At 42.3% G+C, this 24,926-nt stretch overlaps 1 protein-coding gene across 3 annotated transcripts in view; it reads left to right on the top strand.

Annotated features, from left to right (window-relative positions):
• Positions 1–24,926, top strand: part of LOC110953581 (ubiquitin carboxyl-terminal hydrolase 15) — a 35,264-nt gene that overhangs the window by 546 nt on the left and 9,792 nt on the right. Inside the window, exons 2-19 of one of the 3 annotated variants that reach the window (XM_022197667.2) lie at positions 274–401; positions 703–833; positions 2,976–3,102; positions 3,930–4,075; positions 5,915–5,976; positions 7,044–7,133; positions 16,281–16,428; positions 17,741–17,914; positions 19,888–20,046; positions 20,140–20,364; positions 20,457–20,540; positions 20,922–21,016; positions 21,380–21,568; positions 21,759–21,877; positions 21,997–22,278; positions 22,364–22,434; positions 23,735–23,850; positions 23,960–24,109. In XM_022197667.2, the coding sequence (XP_022053359.2) occupies positions 274–401; positions 703–833; positions 2,976–3,102; positions 3,930–4,075; positions 5,915–5,976; positions 7,044–7,133; positions 16,281–16,428; positions 17,741–17,914; positions 19,888–20,046; positions 20,140–20,364; positions 20,457–20,540; positions 20,922–21,016; positions 21,380–21,568; positions 21,759–21,877; positions 21,997–22,278; positions 22,364–22,434; positions 23,735–23,850; positions 23,960–24,109 (2,496 nt within the window). Of the gene's footprint in view, positions 1–273; positions 402–702; positions 834–2,975; positions 3,103–3,929; positions 4,076–5,914; positions 5,977–7,043; positions 7,134–15,261; positions 15,996–16,280; positions 16,429–17,740; positions 17,915–19,887; positions 20,047–20,139; positions 20,365–20,456; positions 20,541–20,921; positions 21,017–21,379; positions 21,569–21,758; positions 21,878–21,996; positions 22,279–22,363; positions 22,435–23,734; positions 23,851–23,959; positions 24,110–24,926 lie in introns of those variants that run through there. The other 2 variants (XM_022197668.2, XM_022197669.2) reach the window with 2 other exon arrangements.

Raw genomic sequence — 24,926 nt, 5'->3', positions numbered from 1 at the left:
GGAGTCGGAAAAGAACCACCTGTCAAAATCACAGAGCCAGCTGGCCAGGCTTGCAGCAACCTGAACTCAACTCCTCGTCACGAAATCTACCGTTACACGTATCAGTGTGTATAATGTTTGCTTCCCAAAGTCAGATTTGTGTAGGAAGCTAAACCCTCATCTAAGAGCTTGTTGCAAAAACCTGCATACAACCTCTTGAGCCATCAAGCCTGATTAAGAGTGTCACAGCTTCCTTTATCAGAGCTGATATAATCCTGGTGGCCTTCTCTGCAGGTACCTTGTGGACAGTCACTGGTTCAAACAGTGGAAGAAATATGTGGGATTTGACAGTTGGGACAAATACCAGATGGGAGACCAGAACGTCTACCCAGGACCTGTTGACAACTCTGGCCTTCTCAGAGGTAAGACAAGCATCACCTCATTTCCTCAAATCACTGTTGGAAGTTTATTATAGATACTCCAATGGAGCAGTATAGTAGTACTGCTTCCATTCTGGAAGAGTTCAGGGAAAAGGGCACAAAAACAACATTGTCTGCCGCCTCTATAGAGTAGCCTTTTTGGGGGGTTCATAGAAAGCTCTCCAGCATACCTTTTTCTTTGTGCAATTGTGTGAGACAGTCAGTGCAAGGTCAGTGGTGTAAGTGTTAACCCGCTGTTTGTGCTTGTTTCTCACCCTTTCCCTCCCTCTCTTCCTCCCTCTAGATGGGGATGTGTTGGCCATCAAGGAGCACCTCATTGATGAGCTGGACTACATCCTGGTCCCCACCGAAGGCTGGAATAAGCTGGTCAGCTGGTATGGACTGACAGAAGGTCAGGAGCCAATCGCTCGCAAGGTAAGGGTCCAGTCATTAGTATAAGACTGCTGCTGCTGCTGCTGCTTGATAATTGAAGCAACGGGGTGCTAATATATGAGAAAAGGTGGATTTCTGTGTTGAAATGTAGTGGTTGTGTTTAGTAGGTGTGGTTTGCAGAGTGGTCTGTGTTGGTTTAACATGTACAAAATGAGTACGGAAATGGAAAACGTGTACACAAAAAAAACTTAGCATTTAGTTCTTGATTGTTTCCCATCACTGACTAGTGAAAGACATGAGCTAGTGATATTTGAGGATTAAAGCTGTTCATATTATTTTATATGGCTCTACCACTACTTAAGAATGGTAAAATATGTTTAGTTGTAACATTTAGTTTAGAACGCAGCAATGTAGGCCTGAGTGTAACCCTATGAAAACTGCACACTGCATATTATGTGGTTGACTTGATTGGTCTGCTAGATGTATAAAATAAGCATTGCACAGATCCCCTAAAGTAAAAAGTTAACACTAGCATTTTGGATTTTCATGTTGCATAAAAAAAGAAGAAACAATGCCAGTGTATTTCATTTATTTCCTTAGACCATCATTCATTTCTGACATGTACTTAGGGTTGTTTAGGGGGTATAAGTATCTATACAAGCATCGATAAGGTACAGAATAGCTGCTGGTGTGGCCCCAGGTGTTTAATCAGTGGAATGCTTCATGTTGGCCCCTACAACTTGACGGGACGTACAGTATCAAATCCCCACTTTAAATCTCGCTAGTCATGGCATCATGGCTGCTGCTGGAGGCTCTTGTTCCCCTTCTATCTCTGCCATTCTCTTTCTTTCTCCCCCCCACCACCACCTTTTATCGACCCTCCTCTTTTGCCATGTATGTCGCGGGACGTATCGGGTGGCCGCAGGGTTTCTATTTTCAGGCAACGATCTGGATGACTGAAAAGCTACATGGAGCGATCTGCGAGACACAACATGCAGGAGGTTCATTATTATTTTCTTTTTCTGAAAAAAAATCTGGGAGCGCAAGCAGTTAAAAAAAGGATTCAGGAGAATTGTAGTCGCAGGTTTGGCACTATGGTTCCTGCCACTGTCCTCTTCTGGTTTGATTGTCAACACCGGCGGAGTTCTCTTGTGTCCTTGTTTCTTTTCTTTCTTTTTTTTTTGAAGTGGAGACTTTCCGGCTGAGGTCACACTGAGAAGCAGCTTTTTGAGTGGAGAGGCAAAACCAGTACGGGAGGAGTGGGGTGGGTGGGTGGAGTGAATGGTTTTGGCTCGGCTCTGATTTGAGAAATTCTGTCAGACTTGGGCTTTTGCTGCGAGCTTACAAACACATGGGTGTCGTGCTGAGGGGCAGGGTTGGCTCACTGGGAGATCGGGGTTTGGGTAGTGGGTGGGAGAAGAAGGGGGGAATCTAAGCTGTGTGTGTGCATGACTATTGCAGTTCTCAGGGACATTTCTGAAGTTGGTACTGCGTGTATTATATGTGTGTGTGTGTGTGTGTGTGTGTGTGTGTGTTGGAGGGGCTCAGCGGTGAAATAAATAGGCCGGGACCCCTCAGCTGTTTCCACGAGGTGCTGCTAATTTCGGCACTTCACTCTGACTCTGCTCCTATCAGGACACCGGATGAGTTGCAGCCAGGACAGCGGACTCGACTTTATCTAGTAGAAACAGTGCTAACCACAGTTTACCAATTTAATTTCATTGTTGTGGGAACTAGATAAGATGGAGATGATGTCAGCGTTGCACCTCACTCATTGGCACAGTTGCTCACTTGTTGCTAGTTGGAATCTGTGTGCGTTTAACTGCAAGGTGTCAAAGCTGAAGAGTCCTGGTTTTGCATCATGACAAACAGGAGCATACATTTTAGGGACTCATCGAACTAATACAAGGTGGCAGCTGGGATTTGTCTTTTTGCTTGACTGCTCTGTCTTGGTTTTTGGATTATGTGCCTGGTGTCACATCCGCTCAACCAATCATGCATTGTATCATCAGACATGACACAGATAGTAAAACAAGTGTTGAAAATAGCTTGAATTATCCCTGAATGATTAGTCCTGTATAAAACGGATGTCTCTGATTAGTTGCACTGTAAAATCTAATGCGGTTATACTGTCTACGTATCATGGCGTATCAGCCAGTAATACTCCGGTGTTTTATTTTGCAGGTGGTGGAACAGGGTATGTTCGTGAAGCACTGCAAGGTGGAGGTGTACCTGACGGAGCTGAAGCTCTGTGAAGACAGCAACATGGATAATGTGATCACCAGACGCTTCAGTAAAGCTGACACAATAGGTACGCATGCTGGTCTCTCCTCCTGGTCATTGTTCTCTCCTCAACTTTTACCCCATTTTTAGTACTTAGTTGTTGTTTTTTTCTGATTACTGTACAATGAGAGATGAGATTCTTCTGAGTCAAATTCCATGTTTGCGTACAGACTTGGCCAATAAAGTTGATTCTGGTCCTGACTAAATTACCTCTGAAGAGCTCCAAGCTGACTTGAACTTCGTCAAGTTTCACAATTTAAAATCTTTGATTTACTATATTCAAATGGTAAAACGTATATGCTGTCACCAAAATGCTAACAAAACCCTGTAAATGTAAAAGCAACAACTGTGATCATTTTGTTAAGTTACACAGTATGTGCAGCACATCTAAACACACGTACGCCCTCATTGTTTCAGACATTGAGACAAACACACATGCCATCCACACTCACAAAAACTAATAATTACACACTCAGGTCATGTTTTTCTTGACTACATGACTGTTGATGATTAAAGCTCATTCTCGCCGCTGCTTGTTGCTTCCAAATGAACACAAGGAAAGCTTACCTTGAAGCACAATGTAGTGTCTATAAATCCAAACATTCTCTTCAGTCCCTTTTATTTTGTAACCGTGTCCATTCATGCCCAAGAATTATGCAGGCTTCTGTTCAAAGCAAACATGAAAATGGATGAATTCAGAGGATAGTTCCTCCGTTGTGGTTGAACTATGGTTGTGGTTGGTCTTTATACTTTACAGTTGTGTGTGAGTGAATCACATGTGTTTCTGTGTTTAACAGTGCAATGTAAACCCCTGTATAATTGTCTCTTATGTTTGTCTTGATAATCTTGCTGCAGACATGATAGAGAAAGAAATGAGGAAGCTGTTCAGCATCCCTGATGAGAAGGAGACCAGGCTGTGGAACAGGTACATGAGCAACACCTTCGAGCCTCTCAACAAACCTGACAGCACCATCCAAGACGCAGGCCTCTATCAAGGACAGGTAGGAACTTGTTTAATTTCATCTCAGAGCAGTTTGAATGGCCTTGGAGAGGTTTTTTTCCTGGAGATTGACAAAATTGACACTCAGGTGGCCAAAAATGACTTGCTATGCAGACACGAACTCAGTGAAATATGCTGTTGTTTCTATGACCTTTTTAAAGACGGCGTTTCTTTATTTTGTTTTCTGCCAGTCAGTGCTTTTAATTCACATAGAAGACCTGTACCCATCAGATTATAATGACCAGCAGGGCACGCACAGTAACTTGTCCAAACAACCAAAAACAGATGTGAAAATCAGTTGCTCAACTTAGTTCCTCATAATATACCATGGAATCATTTATATTCTGCAGGCAGTTCTGTTACAAATTTCTTCTTTGATGTTCTCTTGAAGTCTCTGTTGGCGGTAGTGTTTTTTCATCTAGTCTCTACCATGTTTCTCTCTTCACCCTCTAAACCCCAAGACCCTTTAGCAGGTTTGAAGACATGTTATTTTTACAAAATCAACACAATTACACCAGTTATGATGACCAAAAGAAATGTAAAACAGAAAGAACTGTTGGGTTTTCAGCTTTCTGACAGTCCTTAAAGTAATCAGATGTCACTATTTGTTTCATCAGGATAAACAACAAAATCCAAGCTTAAAATTGGTGTATTTTACCAAAATCACTTTATTCCACTTGTGTCATTTAAACCTTTCCCCCCAGAAAAGCTTTGCTCTGACCAGATTCAATAAAACGAACAAAAAAAAAAAAATTCTGCAGCACAACCTGTGACCAGCCATCAAATGACAAAAAATTTCTGGAATCTTTCGGCTAAATTACAGACTGTGTTTTTACAGAGCAGCTAGGAGACAAAAAGTATGGAAGCTAATTTGAAAAAGAAAATATCTATAGTATATATGTAAAGAGAGAGCTTTTATAGCATTTCCCAGTATTTGTAACACCTGTGAGCACTTGGAAAAATGCTTTACATGCTGAATCTGTTTTTCCCCAATTTTTGTAAAATGAACAATCAAATAAATTCAATGCTTGCTTTTATTTTTTTCCTTCATTCTAACTAAAACTTCAAATCCTCTCTGCTTGGTTGTGGAGTTTCCATAGACGTTCATGTCTTCGTACTGCATTGTAAAAGGAATGAAAAATGTGCAGAAGGCTTTTGGAGTTCAGAGGCTTAAAGTAAAGAAGTACTGGAGACATTGAAAGTGAAGCAGGTGACGTGGTCTTCAGAGCAACAGACTGTCCTGTCACTGTTAGAAGCCACCTCTCCCTGTAAGCTGCTTTAAATGCACGTATGTCCTGGCGTCCACCTGACAGTCGAGTCTACGCAGCTTAATTTAGACACCTGGCCACAATGAAGCCAGCAGACCTCAGATCTCAGGGTTTTCCCATTCACTAGCAGCTGTTGCACAGGATCGGACAGCATCAGGCAAATCCTCATTAAGTGAAACAGCGAATGAGATCCATCCGGTTCTTTCTCCATTAGTAACAAAAATATTGTGACTAAGATGTCAGTGACGGGTTGTTTGCTGTATGTGAACAGAAAAACACATCTGTTCCTCTGTTTATTATTTACAAAAAATCTTGGCTGCTTGTCTCTTTGCCATTCACCATGACTGACATGGCAGTGACGGGTTGTCTGCTGCTGTCTTCAAAACGTCTTTTTTACTTCAGGAATCTGATATTTTGGTCAAATCTGATAGCATCTCAAAGATAAATGCAGATCAATACGGCACACAAGGATATCTTCAACTTCAGTGAAACCACAGCGGGGTGTGGGAGGCAAAAGCTTAAATGTTTGGAAGCAGATGGAGCTCTCTTTTTTTTCTTTCTGTCTCCCACAGGTTCTCGTAATAGAGCAGAAGAATGAGGATGGCACATGGCCCCGAGGCTCCACGGCACCCAAGTGAGTGAATGGCACATCGCCTGGCTTATATTTCTCTGTCAACTCTCAGGAGTTTTACCACAGCACTGGAATTTCCTAACTGGCTGATTATTGGGGCCTATATTTTGCATTTTTCAGATTATCAGTAGTGGTGTTTTTATTGACAGATTATTGATGAATTAAATGTTCCACTTCTGATGATGTCTCTCAAGCAGAGGCCTCAAAAACTGAACAAGGAACACAAAAAAAGGGAAATTAGCTCTTCTCACAGTGGCTACGGCTATGCTAACGGCTAGCGGCTAAATTAGAAGGCAGCCACAAATGACCTGCCTGGAAAACATTAACTAATAATGCTTTAAGATATGAACCTTAGTGGGTAATAAAAGTGAGAGACCGATGAAATTTATGAAAAAAACAAAGAAGAATAGAAGATGTAACTGCAAGAGACAACCTGAGAGATTTCAGTTGATCTACATAAATAGAGGAGAGCATCCTAATTGAATCACTTCTATTTCTATTTTACATATTCAGTTATAGTCACCCTTATTAGTGAAGAAGCCTAGTTATGAATGACTTGTTCCCTGATATCAAATGCTGTTAGAGCATCTCATTTATTGTGTATCGTCTCCAAATATCGGTTATTGGTCTTTCTATGATTACCAACAATTGGTATCGGCCTTTAAAAAGCCACGTTGGTCCGTCCCTTATTCACACACTAATTAAAAATAGGTGATGTTCTACTGAATTCTGGAGGATGTTTGTAGTCACTTTGAAGAAAATATGTAATCTGATGCCCCAGAACACCTTTCCATTGCCTCCTCTTTGGACTTTACAAACTTAAATGTGTAGCCACTTTAAAGTTTTCCTGTTCTGTCACTACGGCGCCGCATCATCTTCAAAAATTCCCCTCTCTCTATAACTTTGCCTCAGTCTTTCGCCTGACCTTTTGTTGCTCACATAACCACTCAGTTTATTTTAATTCATCCCAGTTTGATTTGAGTGACACTCGCGCACCTTTTCTTTTTTTTTCTGGAGCGGCTCTTTATTTTCTCCCTCTAACTCATGATCTATTCTTTATCTTTTTGAAGGTCATCTGGTGCTTCCAATCTCTCTGCTTTGCCAAAGATCTCGCCTTCATCTCTCACAAACAATCATAACAGCAGCTTCAACAGCAGGAAGTAAGGCCTAGTTGTGGGTTGAATAGCTGAGGGGTGGGTTTGGATGCCAACAGCCAGAGATGGAGCCTGAGGTGTTGCTGGGCACAGATCTAGCTGGAATTTCAAGTTGAATTGGCTGGAAGTGACTTGAAAAACATTCTAAAGTTGCTTTAGACTGGTTCCATTTCCCAGAAAAGGGCTTATTTTAAAAGTGTAAGGCATTTCTCTTCAGCAATGTTCCGATGTCTGTCCCTGAAGGATTTGGGTATGCTGAATCCATTTTTGGAATATGACAGATGAATTTTTGTGTTGCTTGTGAGTTATAGTTTCAGTCATAAATAAGTGCAGCCAAACAGAACCACCCATTAATTCAGCAATTCTGAATAAAATTATTTGCATCCAAACAAAAACACACAGATTCCCTGGCCTTGAAATAGCTATGGGTCCATACTTCAACTGAAAGCTCAACAATTCAATTCAATTTTATTTATATAGCGCCAGTTCCAGTCAAATTGTCTCAAGACACTTTAGAACCTATATGCCTGACCCCCAGAGCAAGCCCTAAGGTGACAGTGGCAGAGAAAACACTCTTAACAGGGAAAAAAGCCTTGAGCAGAACCCGGCTCTTTATGTGGGGGGACCCATCTGCCTGCTGGCCGGGCAGGTTGAGGGGGACAGACACAATGGCAAAAACCGATATGTACATTTAAAAAATGATGTTTATTACAGTTTGTCTTGAACAGTTATTTCACCTAAACATGTAAAATTAATTGCTCATGCATTCATTTTTACTCCTGCTGCATTTACATGCATTAGTACATGAAAGGTTTGCAGTCTTACACTTGTACTTGGCCCATCTGCTTTGTGTTGTGCAGCTGCAGCAAATCAGTGCTATGCAGGACTTTGGAACTGAGGGTAGTGACATCAGGACTGGAACCAGGTAGAGTAGACGACTCAACTTGCTCTTCATTGCTGAATCGCCTGAGACAACAATGGTCTTGCTTTGTGGAGCTTTCAGAATGAGTTGCTGGGACAGGAATCTTGCAAGATCGGCTTTGTTTTCCCCTAGTGTGATGAAACTGTTCCAATTTTGAGGAAGAGGGACGTCCCTGTCCTGTATCTCTCTCCTTACAGGAGCAGCTTTGCTTCTTTTCATTGTTGTGAAGCCTTTGATAGACATTTTGCGGTATCTGTCAAACAAAATGTCAATGCAGTGGAACGTGGCTCCACTTTGAAGAAAAGATTCAACAAATGTGTCAGCGAGGTCACCAAATGTTTTGGCTTTGGGTGGTTCTCCAGTGGCGATCACATGAGCCTGGCCATCAATGATGAGCGTTGCCTCTTCACCAAGGTCAGCAGCCTGCAGGTTCTGGGGGCAAGGAGGGACTTTGATCCTGATCGAATCTCACCAGTCATTTCTGCAAGAATTGGAGGAGCTGTTCGCGTTTCAGTATTTCTGCCAAGTCCACATTTCTCCCAGCTTTATAGGCTGTTACGAGACGCTGTAGGAACTTTCTATCAGCCTCAATGACTTTCTTGGCACTTGTTTGAGCTTCTTTGCATTCCACTTCATACAGGGACAAAAATGTACGGTACTTGTTCCTGGGCAAAGTGTCCACTTTGCCTGCAAATGCCACTTTACCTTCCGGCATCAGTCTTTCCTCTGCAAAGCAAGTTCAGCTGTGCTTGGCCTTTTTTACATGCTTTCAGCAGATCATCCTTGATGTCTTCTGTGATGATGTCTTCTGTTGCAATGTTTTGCAGGTGGTGAGGTGCATTGTCACAGAAGACATTGAAGGCCTCCAGAGTCCTGATAAGACTGTCTTCATCTTTCAGGTCAAGCTTCTGCCTGGCCTTGTTGCACTCATTATGCATGAATGAATCATCTCTGCCAATCCCGTATACCAGCTTGGTCTCGCTGGCAATGTGTGATCTGAGGTTGTAGGAGAGCGCCCAATAGCTCAGTGCTGACTTTGTCTTGGTGATCCCCACAATGCCGTCATTCTTTTTCCTGAAATTGTTCAGCCATTCCTGGCTCTGATCAGGATCTGCTCGGTTAAACTGTTGGTTGGATCTTTTAACAATGAAGTTGCCATCTTCAAACTCTTGTTTGACTGGATCCAGTAGCTGCTGGATCTCGTAAAAGTAGACCGTTCTCCACCTTGGGTAGTTGGTGTGATTGGAGCACATGAAGTAAGGAAGCATCGAGCCAAAGGCATGGAGGTGCAGCTGCCACAGACCCTCTCTCTGCGCTCTGGAAAAGAGCAGTAGGATCTGCACCATCTTCATATAGGTCCACCAGAGTTTTCAGTTTGGGTTACATTCTACGAGGGCTCCAACTTTATCACCAACATCTTCTTCCACAAACAAAGAGACGATAATCGTATTAAGGAATCGTTTGGCACTGGAATCAATAAGCAGAACCAGAATGGGATTCATGAAAAACCTAACGATACCCATCCCTAAGCAGGAGTGTCATCTTTGGATGTCTTGTCCTGAATCTGTTGTGCCAAATTGTGAATGAACGCATATGGAATGATGTAGTAAACTAAAAAGTATGAAATAAGTCAAAACATGTTTTATATTTTAGATTCTTTGCTTTGATTACTGCTTTGCACACTCTTGGCATTCTCTGGATGATCTTCATGAGGTAGTCCATATGTGTTCATTCATAGTTTTGATGTCTTCAGTGAGAATCTACAATAGTCATGAAAATAAAGAAAAAACATTAAAAGAGAAGGTGTGTCCAAACTTTTGACTGGGAGGGTACCTGTTAAGCTTTAACCTTAACCCCCGTAACATACACACACACATGTGTGCACACACACACACACACATTTATACATATATATATATATATATATATATATATACACACACCGGGCTTTGCAAAAGTTCTGTTACACTCGGTTTAATGATCTTTAGAGATGTTTACATGTCGGAGTGAAAAATTCCATTAAATAAACTGAAAGTTCTACCTTATAGGCAGGTGTCCTTAATACAAATTTTTTTCTCCGGTGAAGTTGTATCAAGATGGAAGTCAAAAGAGTTGAGATATCTGCTCTCCTTCGTGCTGAACATCAGCCGGATGACCGTCCACAGAGTCGCGGAGAGGCTAAAGAATGGTGAAGATCTTTCAGGTCTTCACCATTCTTGAAAGATCACTGAAAGATCTTCACCATTCTTGAGCCTCTCCGCGACTCTGTGGACGGTCATCCGGCTGATGTTCAGCTGCTTGACTCTGTCAGACTTGTTGTGGCCACCATGAAGGAGAGCAGATATCTCAACTCTTTTGACTTCCATCTTGATACAACTTCACCGGAGAACAAATTTGTGTTAATGACACCTGCCTATAAGGTAGAACTTTCAGTTTGTTTAATGGAATTTTTCACTCCGACATGTAAACGTCTCTAAAGATCATGAAACCGAGTGTAACAGAACTTTTGCAAAGCCCGGTGTATATATATATATATATATATATATATATATAATGTATAAATATGTGTGTGTGTGTATGTTACGGGGGTTAAGGTTAAAGCTTAACAGGTACCCTCCCAGTCAAAAGTTTGGACACACCTTCTCTTTTAATGTTTTTTCTTTATTTTCATGACTATTGTAGATTCTCACTGAAGACATCAAAACTATGAATGAACACATATGGACTACCTCATGAAGATCATCCAGAGAATGCCAAGAGTGTGCAAAGCAGTAATCAAAGCAAAGAATCTAAAATATAAAACATGTTTTGACTTATTTCATACTTTTTAGTTTACTACATAATTCCATATGTGTTCATTCACAATTTGGCACAACAGATTCAGGACAAGACATCCAAAGATGACACTCCTGCTTAGGGATGGGTATCGTTAGGCACATATGGCACAATTGATGAAGTTACCCATGACTTAGTGATGGGGCCTTCTGTGTAAATAAGTAGCACCCTTTAAAGCCCAGTGAAAGAAATCCATCAAAATCACATGCATTATACTCTTAAAAAATGCTTTGAGTTTTCTGTCACTAAACATCTTCAGGATGAAGAAAATAAATACTACAAGTCAAATACTTCTTACTTGGGAAATGGTTGAAATTACTCCAAAAGAGAGAGCTGGGGGGTCAGTGAGAGACAGCCATGTTGTTAGAACTTGGAATGTGGTATGTCTTACAGTAGTGTCCTGCCAAAAATGTTGCAGTATTGCAGTTCAGAATGTGGGGTGCTGGGATATGTAGTGTTTGTCTACATTCAGTCATAAATAAGTGCAGCCAAACAGCTTTCAATAAATGTTGCAAAATTGCAACCCATGGTCGCTAAATCATTGTGATCAACCGTTGTCACTTAGAATGAATTAATGCCTGTACGAACGCACCCATTTCCCACTAGAGCTCCCTCAGATCTTTTCCTATTATTGCTGTTGCATGGATACATATTTTTTAATGATAATTTTACATTTTTAGAATACCACACAGAAAAAAAAACATATATGTCATAATACCATTGGGCGCTAAAGTTGCATTTCATCTGTCGGCCATGTTTTTACGTCTGTTGCCAAGGGCAACCGAGGCAAAATTTAGCTTGTCATATTCATGAAATAAGTTAAGCATACCATATACACCAAAAAAAGCAATATGACATAAGCTGAAGAGAAATGCCTTGGAGTGTCTACTTTCTAGAAAATGGAACCAGTCTATTCCGTTTTCTCAGCTTCCATTTACACTCATTTCACGATTCAGTCATACTTACTGAAGCGTTTCTTTCCAGCATCCCATTGTGAAATTCTTTGTTTGGTACCGGTCTATCTCTGGCTGTGATTTGGGTGTTAAGTCTACCTCCTGATGCTGCAGTTTCAGCTGTAAGAACTGGTGGCAGGGAGGAGGAAGGGGCTTACGTGGGGCTGATCTCTTGGAATTTCCTTCAGCGACAGCAGTGCTCTCTGAAAATGGCTCAGTGGTGCCTCTGGGTGCATTACTCAACATTTAATTAGACTAGTTAATAATTTACATCTAGCTTTAGATCACACTGATTTATAAAGCCGGAAAGCTCGAGCTGCATGATTCGGGTTAATATGACGATTATTTTCACTAACAATCTGCCACAAGGTGTTCCCTTTACCTTTTCTTTTACAGAGGAATCAATTACAACATCCCAGCTGTAGAATATTAGTGCATCATTGACAAATCTAACATAGATTTCGGACAAAATATCTGCACCTGTTACCTGGTATAACACTAGAATAAATCTTCAAAGAAAATGAGTTCAGAAAGTAAAAATACCCGGAATAATGTTTAACTGGATTAGAAAACGCATTCGTGATAGTCACATTGCAGGAGGTGAGATGTGAAATAATGCAAATTAGCTCAAACACATCGTGCTGCAGCTTTTTCTCCTGCCTGATACAAAAAAGCGCACTAATCTAAAGTGATGGAGCATAACTTACTCCAATTGAAGGGTTCTTGGATTCCCTTTGTTTTCTTTGTTGCTTTATTTTCATATGCAGACTCCACATGTCCAAAGCAAAATCAGCAACATAGAGGAGCTAAAACAAATGCAGCACCAGTTGTGTACAGATATTTTGATTGCAGAAAACATGATGTTTGCACTCTTCCATCAAAATCTTTTACAATTGTTGGTGCGACACCAGGCTCTGCAGTGTTCCTAATGACGGGTGCAAAGCCAGATCTGAATGCCTTCCCAAGCAAAAAACGATTCTGAATGGCTTTGAAAGATTCCATGCAGCTTTTTAAAAAAAATATTTGTGGTTTATTGTGCAGATGCACCTCTCTAATTCTTTCTATAATTAGTTATTCAAGTTATTTTGTGAAATCTCAGTATTGTTTACATGTATTGCAGGAAAACTCGATATCACAGTGCCACTTTTTTGTAATTTTTGGCAGGCCTACAGATTAATTCAAGTGCATGTTCCTGGTAGATTAATCTGTAACACGAATGCGTTTTTTTCCCCCGCAAATGATACAAATAGATCTACCTTCATAACTTTCTAGAGTTATAGGGATATTGCGCACTGATGTTCAGTGTTTTATGAGCTTGAGATTCATGAATCTGTAACCGGAACTGAACATCCTGGATCATATTTCATGTCTTACCATTACCTACAGCCCCTTGTGCTGTTTTAACTCAATTCTGCGGTTAATGTGAGTGAGGCCTTACTCTTATTATGTCTGCTATTAAAATAAATGATAAAATATCCACAGTTTGTTCGAGGTGTAGCTACAAGGTTGAGACAGACTTTACTTTACAAAATACTGTAACCCCAAAAGGAAAAGTATAAAAGTGAGTATAGTCAAGTAAAATATTTTCACATCCTTTCATTGCTACTTTAACCCTCGTGTCGTCCCTCGGGTCAAATTGACCCGTTTTAAAGTTTGAAAATGTGGGAAAAAAATATATTTTCACAGTGAAACTTCTAGTGTACACTTGTTCAACATTTTGGGGAAATCTTTGCACATTTTTTGGTGGACGTAAATGAGGACAACAGGAGGGTTAAGGTTGCTCTTTGTCAGACATAACTTTTTTACTTTATAAAGTATATTCAGTAGTTGCTAAAGATCTTCCTGTGTCTAACAGCACCTGTGTGGAGTGGAAGTTGATAAGCAAAATTTAAGTGTGAACTACTCAAAAACAAAATCACAGTCTAAGCTCAATCATGCAGCTGTAGTGCTCCTCAATTTGTATAGTCATTACTCTTTATTGTGTACTGTCTTAGCAAGGTACAGAGATGATTGGAAATGCTACGAGCTAAAATCTCAAGAACATCTCAAATATTATCTCAGCTCAGTTTGCCCGACAAGCTCACTTTGTTTTCATTTTCCCAATATTTCACTGCAGCCTAAATTTGATTTGTAGCTAATTAGGACCCCAGAGGCTCCGTCAGCCATTTGCTCGAGAGCACTGCTCCACTGTGGGTGGAGCTTTCTACCTTTTTGCTGTCCCCTGGACTTCTACTGTCCTCTCTTTCCACCTATTGTGTGTGATTTACTGCATGCTGGAGTGTGCCTGTGTGTCTTAGATATAGTTGGTGTGCGACGTGTTTCTCAATGCTGTCGGAATGCAGGGAGTAAAAGCCACAAGCTCGGCCTCCCCGAAAAATCAATATTGATAAGTGAAGTCGGCCTTATTCTTCCTGCACTCACAATACAAGATAATCTCAGTACATTTTACTTCTGGCCTCGTTGTCACAGCTCTGCATTATGTTTTTTGATAGCGGTGGCATCCTTTTTTTGTGGAATGCACAAAGCGGGTGACTTGGGGAAATTGGATCTTCACTCCCAGCAGCTCTACTGTCCCTGATTCACTTTTGTGCCAGCGCTGTCATTTCCTCTGAATTATGCATGGACCTTTTTCTTTTTTTATATATTTCCTTTTCTTTTTTTCCCCTCGTGTGAAGTGTTCCCACATTACATAACACTTGTCTTTTTGATTTTGCGGTTTTGGCCCCGGTCGGTTTTTAGCCTCAGCAGCGACGCTCTGCAACAACAGCAGTAAGTGTCACCGCCTTATGAGGTGTCGTCCCCTGATTCTGGCAGCCAGTCTCACTTTCTCCCCCCTTCCTCTCTCCCGCACTCTCTCCCTGTGTCTCTTTACCTCCCCTCTCCCCTGAGCTCATTGCGATGCACATGTTCTGCAGTCTAAGTGACCTTCAGAATACATTTCATCTCCAGCTCGCCCCTGGTGATAAAACCAACCCTTTCCCTGGCTTTTAGTTAATTTATTTAGACCCTCCCACCTTTTAAAGCTCTCATGCACGCAGCCATTGCATATTTAAGAGGTGTGTGTGTGGGGGGGGGTGTCAGAGTATGACTTACTCAAGGTGGGGCGCTAGTTTTACCAACGAGAGAGGGAGGAATTTGTGTGTTAGTGTGTCGAGTTGAAGGAAAGGGGATAAATGTTGTGTTGAATGTATTTGTGTTTTTAAGGCAGAGAGATACTAAGAGAGGCCTGTGAATACTGCAGCCTCAGCTGGATGCAGTAGATCAGCTGCTCCCTCCATCCCCATCTCATTTCTCTTCTGTCAGCCTCCCCCCCCCACCACCACTACCACCATCACCACCACCTTGTACTGTCCGCCCCTCCCCCCTATTCTCTCTGCCTCCCTCTCCCTCCCTCCCTCCCCTCCCTCTTTCTCTCTCGGTGCACCTCTAGCATCGGTAGCAGTAGTCTTGAGCATCCTTGCTGCTGCTGCTGCTGCTGCTATAAATATCCGCTGGTAGCCGTAGAGCGGCAGAGAGCAGCAGGCAGGCCAGAGGGAGGAGCAGAGGACAGGACAGGACAGGACGGCGTAGGACAGGACGAAGGGATCCGAGGCGGAGAGGATAACAAGATGACAGGCGGTCGAGCCCGAAAAAGAAGAAGGGGAGAGGAGAGGAGCCGGGACCAGCTCAGTTGGCTCTAAGAGAGACTAGAGTGTGTGATTGTGTGTGTTTAGAAATTCCTCGGTTTACTTGTCGGCCTGCGCTGGACTAAGAAGTCAAATTTGGGCCTAAACTTCACCTGGACTGCTTTCAAACTGCTACTGGAGCTGCACTGGGTTGAGCTGAGTTACCACCACTACTGAACAGTGGAGACTTTTCTTCTCGGCCTCTAAAAAACCCGGCTTTGCGTGCGCCGGACCCCAACTGAACCCCGTCCAGGCTGCTGGTTGTTTAGTTTTTGCGCGGACATGTGGGCCGGCGTGGGCCGGGGCGGGGCTGAGATGTCATGCTCCTGTGTTGCTGGTGGTGCCTGAGGCCTGAGGCGGTGGAGCTGGACAGCAGGAGGGTGGACCATCGAGTGCTGAACTGTGAGGCCACTGCCTCCACCGCCATCACAGCAGTTTCGCTTGACCAGTGGGAGCCAGAAACGAGCAACACTGCTTTACCGGCCTCTCAGAGGTCTGCTGATTGCTGCAGTTGGGGAGGCCTATTTTAAAGCTTTTACTGATTTTTCTAGAATGCTTGAGGGTGTTTTTTTGAGGGCTGTCTTTGTAGTTTTGTAGTTGATAGTGAAACCCAAAGCTGTAGTCTTTTTAGTGTTTTGTTGAGAGTATTAACAACTTCAGCTTGATTTAAAACACCATATATGTGATTAACTTCATATAGCTCTTATAGCACTTTAGCAAACAGCTTTCCAGCCCTGTATAACCTGTCTGTTTGTGTATCTGTATGCTTATCGTGCAGTGTGAAGAATTCAAGCTATAGTCTGCCGTCCTACCACCCCTACAGCAACAGCTATGACTACTCAGACCAGAGTAGACAGAGTGAGCGCTCAGGCCTCTGTGGACTCTCCAACCTGGGCAACACCTGTTTCATGAACTCTGCTGTGCAGGTAACAAGTATGCCTCCAGGGAGCTCTTCACAGTCTAGGAGAAGATGAAAAGTTTTTCTAATTATATACTAATTTTCAAGTCATTAGTAGAACTTTATATAACTGCACTTTGCACTACAGTTTGTGCCCCGAGAGGCAAATCTCCCAAGACCAAGATGCTGCACATTAAATAAATTGTGAGATATGTGGAGGAGTTATTTTGAAACCTTGTAGTGGCCCAACAGCATACTAAACTATTTTATGTTGGCAAGCAATCAAATCTTTTGCCTTGGTTGCCTTAATGGGCTTAACTTTTTCATTTCGGTGCACTCAAAATTTTTCACTGCACCTTTTTGTTGCTGCTATAATAAATATAACCGCTGGGCTTCTGCGCTGTGTTGTTATGGAGAAGATGCACACCGCGATCTCTCCTCGTTTATTCTGACAGTAACAAATGATAACGAAAATGTAATAAGCTGGTCGGTGCAGCTCTTCTCCCACAGGAGAATATTACAAAAAAGCTGAGAATGTGCATGGACAGTGGGTGTGGGGCTAAAAGCAGCAGCAGTAGTGGGTTTAATACTGACCGGTCAACAATGCATTTCTAATTACTGGGGGTTACTGATCTCCCCAATGAATCAATCTGCTGACCTCTCGCCAAACTAAAAACGACCTGGCGCCCAATGTGAATTTGCTCAGACATGAAAACAGCAGCAACATTGTTTACAAGTGTTGTATCAGATGAGAGGAGATAATACTGTGTGAGACCAGAAAACAAACGGAGCACTGCAGCAAATAAAAGTAAACAGCATCACGAGGATGTAATAGCACCAATAAAGTGCATAAAAGACATTAAAACACAGAAAAAGACACATTTTCTAACTCAGTATTGTCTCTAATAAGACAAACAGTGAAAAAGTAAATAAAACTTGGCTAAACTCGAATAAATGCTTAGACAGAACACCAACTAAACTGCAAGGATTCAATCTTGTGGACTTGTCACAAACTACAGGAACAATTGCAAGTCAAAGTGCAGGGCGCAGCGGTTTAATAGAGCATCTAGTGGGAACAGAAATGTGCAGAGCACACAATCGCTGATGTGCGATGTAATGCAAAACGTGGATGGGGGAAAAAAAATAACATCTCACACTTATACACACTAAATGTCAGGTGCACCAGTGCGAGCAATGACAATGTTTGTTTCCACTTGACAGATTTATGGTTGCACTCTGTATCCCTGTATATTATAAATATTTTTATGTTTTAGTGAAAAAAGAGCAGTGACAGCATAAAAGACTGATTTTTGCTTTGTGTCCTTCTTTTTGTGGCTCAGTGTTTAAGCAATATCCCTCCACTGACGGAGTACTTCCTCAAAGACAAGTACACAGACGAGCTTAACGAGGACAACCCGCTGGGTATGAAGGGTGAGATCGCCAGAGCCTACGCCGAGCTCATCAAGCAGCTGTGGTCGGGAAAATACAGCTACGTCACCCCAAGGCCTTTCAAGGTGATTTCCTGAACTAAGGAAGTGTGGAAGAAAAACAATAACAACATTGTCTTAGCATTTTTGAATGTTCTTTCCAGATTACTGTTGAAAGATTGTTGGAAAGAACCATTTGTTATCATGAAAAGGTTTGTTATTACCCAGAGTATGAGATGCAAAACTGGCCTAACATCCCAGTGTCTAAACCTACTGGTGACTTGAACTGATTAGTGTGGTTGCATAGATTTATTTAGTTCAGCGTGTGAACAAAGCACCATGTTTAAGGCCATGTCCACACGTATCCGGATAAGTCTGAAAACGCATATATGTTTTTCTCCGATTTGGCCTGTCATCCACACGTAACCGGAGGTTTTTGGTTCTGAAAACGGAGGTTGTGAAAACTCCGGCCAAAGTGGAGATTTGGGAAAAACCCTGGGTATGTGTTTACGTGTGGACAGACATAACCGGAGTTTTAGGAGCACAGACGTCACTGCCTGCGGCAAAACTGCTGCGACGTCAGACATGTGACCTTTGTAGACAATCGGAGCAGAATGGACACGCTCAAAAGTGTACTGGTTTCAACAATACTACAGGCGCTTTTTGCTTGTTTGATCTTACAAGTTCATTTACTGCTTCACCTCGAAAAGCACTGGAGAAGGAGGACTGCTGTGACTTCCGCTATTTTGCACCTGACAACCATTCCACGTCCGCATACTTGCTCTGGCAAGATTCCCAGTCAATACTTTGCTGGGTTTTATTCCCTTTGTACTCCAAAACAACATTTAAAAGCAATTCCGACTCCTTGTTGGTCCACACAAACGAGCCTGGCGCCATATTTTGTTTTTTGCGGAAGTGACGACGTGAGACGGAAGCTTATTTTGATTGGATAAGCTTGATATATACGTACATGTATCCGGATACGTGTAGACGGAGATTTTTGTAGATAACGGAGACGTGTGGCCGCAGATTTTTTCCTAAACGGAGGGGGGCGGATATTCGATTTTAAAAATATCCGGATACGTGTGGACGTGGCCTAAATCTCCAGATATCTTGTTTTACATACACTACCAGTCAAAAGTTTAGACACACCTTCTCATTTAATGCTTTTTATTTATTTGTATTATTTTCTACATTGTACATTAACACTGAAGATCAACACTTTTTGTTTGCAACATAATTCCATGTGTATTCTTTTATAGTTTTGATGTCTTCAGTATTAATCTACAATGTAGAAAATAATTAAATAATAACCACTGAATGAGAAGGTGTGCCCAAACTTAGGTGTGAGTGTGATTATTTGTCTCTCTGTGCAAGACTGGGGACCTGTCCATGGTGTCCCCTGCCTTCACCCTAAACCTTATTTTATGTTTGCTGCGTCTGCAAGGTCCGTGCGGCTCCGTGCATTCAAATTACGTCATTTTAGCAGCCACGCCCCCTCACACGGCCTTTGTCAAGTGAAAAACTTCCATGTCGTGCACCTCCAAATTTTTCTAGCTACGCGGACGGAGACACGTGGAAAACTGGCGGAAGAACAGGCGCTCCTAGCAGCAGAAGTTCAGAAATACATTTATATGATTCATCACACAGTGATCACCGTGACGACCGGGTTATGAACAATTCATGGTGTGAAATTACAACTAACTGCTGAAATGCAGCTTTTTGGTAAAATGCCGTGTTGTAAGTGGTGTAAACAATGGCAAACTGCTTCTACTCTAGTACTAGAGTAGACTAGGTAGATGTGTGTTTGCCACACGGAGTATAAATGCACACAGTCTCTAGAGCAGATTTCCAAGCGTCTCATTTCGGCTTGTTCATGCTTAAAGCATAACCCAGCCTTTAGTCAGCTGGGATAGCCTCCAGCCCTCCTGCGACCCTAATGAGGATTAAGTGGTATATAGATAATCGATGGTTGGATGTCTAAAATTCTGGAGAAAATTGTGTTTTTGCTTCTCTTCATGTGTCATTTTTTACAATATGGGAATGTTTCCATCATCCAGACCCAGGTGGGCCGCTTTGCCCCCCAGTTCTCGGGCTACCAGCAGCAGGACTCCCATGAGCTCCTGGCCTTCCTCCTGGACGGCCTTCACGAGGACCTGAACCGCATCAGGAAGAAGCCCTACATCCAGCTCAAGGACGCTAACGGACGGCCCGATAAGGTGACACCAGCAGCACACTATGACCGAGCTCTGTCTCGTTTTTAAATGTGATTTTACGGTCTGTTCTAACGCCTAATTTTCGTTTTGCTCCAGGTCGTGGCAGAGGAGGCCTGGGAGAACCACATTAAGCGGAATGACTCCATCATTGTGGACATCTTCCATGGCCTTTTCAAGTCGACTTTGGTTTGTCCTGTGTGCTCCAAGGTGTCCGTGACCTTCGATCCTTTCTGCTACTTGACTCTGCCGCTGCCCATGAAGAAGGAACGAACACTGGAGGTTTATCTAGTCAGGTTGGACCCTCTGGCCAAACCCACACAGGTACCAACCAGCTAAGCCTGGGAGAGCAATAAAATAAGCCCGCCTCAATGAGTTATCAGAATGCAGTAGACAGTAATCGTCTTATCTTTTAGTACAAGCTGACCGTGCCAAAGGTGGGCTACATCTCTGACCTGTGTACCTCCCTCTCCAGCCTGTCTGGGGTTCCTGCTGAGAAGGTATAAACATTAGTCAGCAGTAATCCTGCCTGTTATTAGCCATCACACGATAACGCTGACATCACCACGGACGCTACGGCTCAAAATAGTCTGTTCCCCTTTTAACTGTCGCTGCCCAGCAAGCTACAGCAGCTAGCAGGGAGAAATATGTTGCATCTTTTCCCTTTTAGATCAAGAAAGAGAAATACAAAGAGACCAGACCAGTTAATTAAATCCACACAACGTTTTATCTGCTGCATTTAAATTACACTGACCATAATCTCAGCCTTGTCATACCAGCCTCAGGGATAGACGGATATGAGTTCAATTAGCCTCCATTATTAAAAGATTCCTTCTTTTTCTTTCTACTGACTGTGCTTCTCTCTACCTCTTATCCTCCAGATGATTGTAACCGACATCTACAACCACCGTTTCCACCGGATCTTCGCCACAAACGAAAACCTCAGCAGCATTATGGAGAGAGATGATATCTACGTGTGAGTGTCAAACTTGGCCGACAAACCATGTTATCTCTGCTCTGATTACGGCTGCCTGCTATCTAAATTGTGATGACAACCAGACTGCATTCATGCTGCAGACCAGTTTTAGGCTTTTGTTTGAGATATAAATAGGAGCTCTAGCCGTAATTCATGTAAAAATGTGGCACTCAGTCTGGATAAAACGGCCTCAGTTGAGTTTAATTTGAAGGATAGCTTCATAAATTTCGCTTTTTGCTTTATTACAGACTGTAAGTTAGTGTTAAATCACTTTTTTTTGCCAGGTACAGTTTCACTTTTCATTCCTGTGCCAGCATGTAGCTCATCTGGACTTTGAAGGACTCACCACACTTGTTCTTGTAGCTTTGAGGTGGCAGTGAACAGAGTGGAGGACACGGACCACGTAGTGATCCCAGTGCACTTGAGGGAAAAGTACAAACAGTCGGGCTACAACCACACCAGCACGCCGCTGTTCGGACAGCCCTTCCTCATTGCCGTCCCCAGAACCCTCAGCGAAGACAAACTCTACAACATGCTGCTGCTGCGCCTCTGGTAGGTTCATCCGTTGCAGTATTTGGTCAAAAAGTCACTGTGGGGAAATTGCCGCTGTCAGTTTTGATGTTGACGTTTAAGTTCGTCTAATTTACAAGCCACTTTGGCGGGTAAACAAGCCAGTAATGTGTATAAAAATGAGAATCCCTGATGCTTTTTGTTGTGGATAAGAAGGTTTTTGTTTTTGCAGTCGGTTTGTGCGATCTTCTGCAGAGGAAGATGAGGAGGACTGTGAAGAGACACAACCATCCAAACAACACACTGTTAATGGAAATGCCACTAATGGACTGCTGGAGGAGGGTTCACCAAGTGAGTGCACTGAAACATCATATTAAATACCTTTTAAAATGCCTCGTTCTTCATTGCGTTTGTTATTTTGAGCCACTATTCTTTACAAGGCTTCTAAGAACTCTTGCGGCCTCTCTCAGGTGAGATGGAGACCGATGAGCAGGATGACGAGTCGAGCCAAGATCAGGAGCTGCCCTCTGAGAATGACAACAGCCAGTCAGAGGATTCTGTGGGCGGAGACAACGAACTGGAGAACGGCGTAGTCGGTCCGCAGAACTCCACCAAAGGCCAGCAGACAGCCGGGAACAACAGAAAGAGACTTTTTACATTCCAGTTCAATAACATGGGCAAAACGGACTTCTCCCTCATCAAGGAGGACACCCGGCAGATCCGCTTTGACGAGGGACACCTCCGACTTAGTGGTAGGAAGTGGACTGAAGCAGGAATTTAAACTGATAGATGATAATAAATGCAGCTAAGATTTAATCTGTCTTTTCCTTTTCACAGATCGCTCTTATCTCTCCTTGGACTGGGAACCAGAACTCAAGAAGAAGTATTTTGATGAGACTGTTGCTGAGGTAAAACTATATCAGAAGTCTAGTTTTACAGTGTTAATGTTGCAGAGCAGAAGCAACAAATGCTTTCTGCCATCAGGTCATGATATATGGAAATGTGACGCAGACAGGAGCAGTAGTAAGTTAAAGTCATTCTTGTAATCGAAAGGTCACAGGTTTGTTGTTGGTGGAAATGTCATCACAACAACAGGAAAAGCCTTAGTATGAGCACATTGTCCAATTATAGTATTATCTACTATCATATGCCCAAAGGTCTGAGTTACATGGAAATAGCAAAGCTGAGGGACATTTTGAGATGGTGGAAAATTTAAGAGCCTTGTGAAACCAATATAGAAGAGCTGGGTGGATAAATGTGTTTTGATGTCGCCTGTGGGGCTTCACTGCAACCTAAGCTCACCTGGTGTCAGTCCTTTACATCGGTTTGCTTCTCTTGTGCTCACATGAACTGGATTTCAGTACAACTGAATTCCCAATAAAGCTTTTCATATTTCACAGCTGTCAAGAAACAGAACAAGTATGAAATTAGAGACTGAGCCAGCAGTCACGTCAGAGACATTTCCAAGCTGCCACTCTGCACCCCTGAACTGATTTTATTACAACAGATGTGCTGTGAATTTGCTGTTATGTCCATGTAAAATCATCACACGGTAGTTATTGAAAGTCCTGATGGCACACACTTATCTTTTTCGGCTACTGTGGTTGATTGTTGTGCTCTGGGCTGTCAATCACAGACACAGAGAGAGTCTTCTTCCTGAAGAGAAGTAATAAATATACAGTTATGGACACTGAAACAGCCTTTTTAGAACAAGACTAAAACCAGGGTTATATCGTGATGGTAAAACGAGCCGTCTTTTGAGGTATTTTAAGCTGAAAATTGAAGGACACCTTCTGAGGACATGTAAGACTTTGATTAAATAATCAAAGCTGGAAATGGGCACAATGTGGGAGCTTTCAAACCATATTCAGTACAAGATACAGTAAAAAAGCTCATCATTTTGCCGGCAAAATGATGATTGTTTTGTGCTCTACCACTTAGATTTTAGTAGTGCAAATCCATAAGTAAGTTCTGTGTTAAAGTAAACTGTAAATATTTTCTCTCCTTCCATGTACCAATTCTGTCCTGTTAAAACAAAACGGTTCTGTAGTTACCTTAAGACACTTCATTAGTCAGTGTGTTATCCTGTCTAAAGGCACAGTACTCGCAAAAGACCTTTTCAGAGTAAACTGGCCTCCTTTTGGACAGATATGTAATCCAGCGTTTGGTCTAACAGCTGTATAAATGTGTGTGTTTGACTGTGAGCAGGATTTTGACAAACATGAGAGCATGGAGTACAAACCTCAGAAGAAGGCTTTCTTCAAGCTGAAGGACTGCATCGAACTGTTCACCACAAAGGAGAAACTGGGAGCAGAGGACCCTTGGTAAGAAACGCTGATGGCACTGACAGTCAAACAAAGCAGTTACAAGTAGGTTGTGACACCAGCTGCTTGATTTAAAGTTTAATTCGCTCACGTGTCTCGTCTCTCTCAGGTACTGTCCAAACTGTAAGCAGCACCAACAGGCCACTAAGAAGCTGGATCTGTGGTCTCTGCCACCGGTGCTGGTCGTCCATCTCAAACGATTCTCCTACAGTCGCTACATGAGGGACAAACTGGACTCGCTTGTTGACTTCCCGCTCAGGTACAGACACGCACGCATTCAGAAGAAAAGCTATTTATCTCTGGTACAAAGCATTGTGTTTTCAGCAGGGTGTCCATTGTTTTTGTTTTTCACAATGTCAACAATGCATCATCCATATACAGTAGAGTATGCACAGGCAGTGTTTACACGCTTTGTTTACGTGTGAAAATTTTTCATGTGCTCAGTGTCTGTTTGCTCTCATTATTGGGGCATATTAATAGTCAAGATCCGTGATTTCTGGAAGTGTTTATGTGTCTGTATGAAGCTATATTTGTAAAATATGGTGCACATAATCGTGGTTGTCAGAATCCTACTGACAAGATGGCTTTTTTTCTTATTGCAGAAATTTACCCTAGCATCTGTTGTCTCTTAAGGAACCAGCAAGTTTATTTTGATTCGATAGGAAATGTACAGGTTTTCAGTATTAATATTTTAAGGATTTTTTTGCTTCATTTTTGCTCACTGTGGGGGCATTTTTCACTGCAGTATGAAGTCCTGAACCTTTATGGAAAAAATTCAACCATGGCTAGAAGTAGAAAGAGCTCAGAAGTCTTTTGTGCCTGATTTAAAAAAATATATATAGCCCAACGAATTAAAAAATACAGAGAATAAACACTTGGGGAAAAAAAGCAGCAATTACCTGGAATCAGCTGTGACAATATTTTTTCCAAGTGTCCACAGACGTTGCTAACAATGGACAAGAGAAAATAATTGCTCTGCGTGCTTTAGATATTTTACTACTTGCTTTATTGTCTATATTTATCTCCTCTCTGCTCTGTGTAAACACTCTGTGGTTCAGCCCAGGCCAGCTAATAAT

This window comes from Acanthochromis polyacanthus, chromosome 1 (assembly GCF_021347895.1).
Source record: "Acanthochromis polyacanthus isolate Apoly-LR-REF ecotype Palm Island chromosome 1, KAUST_Apoly_ChrSc, whole genome shotgun sequence".
Taxonomy (NCBI): Eukaryota; Metazoa; Chordata; class Actinopteri; family Pomacentridae; genus Acanthochromis; species Acanthochromis polyacanthus.
This window is presented reverse-complemented; position numbering and strand designations above follow the sequence as displayed.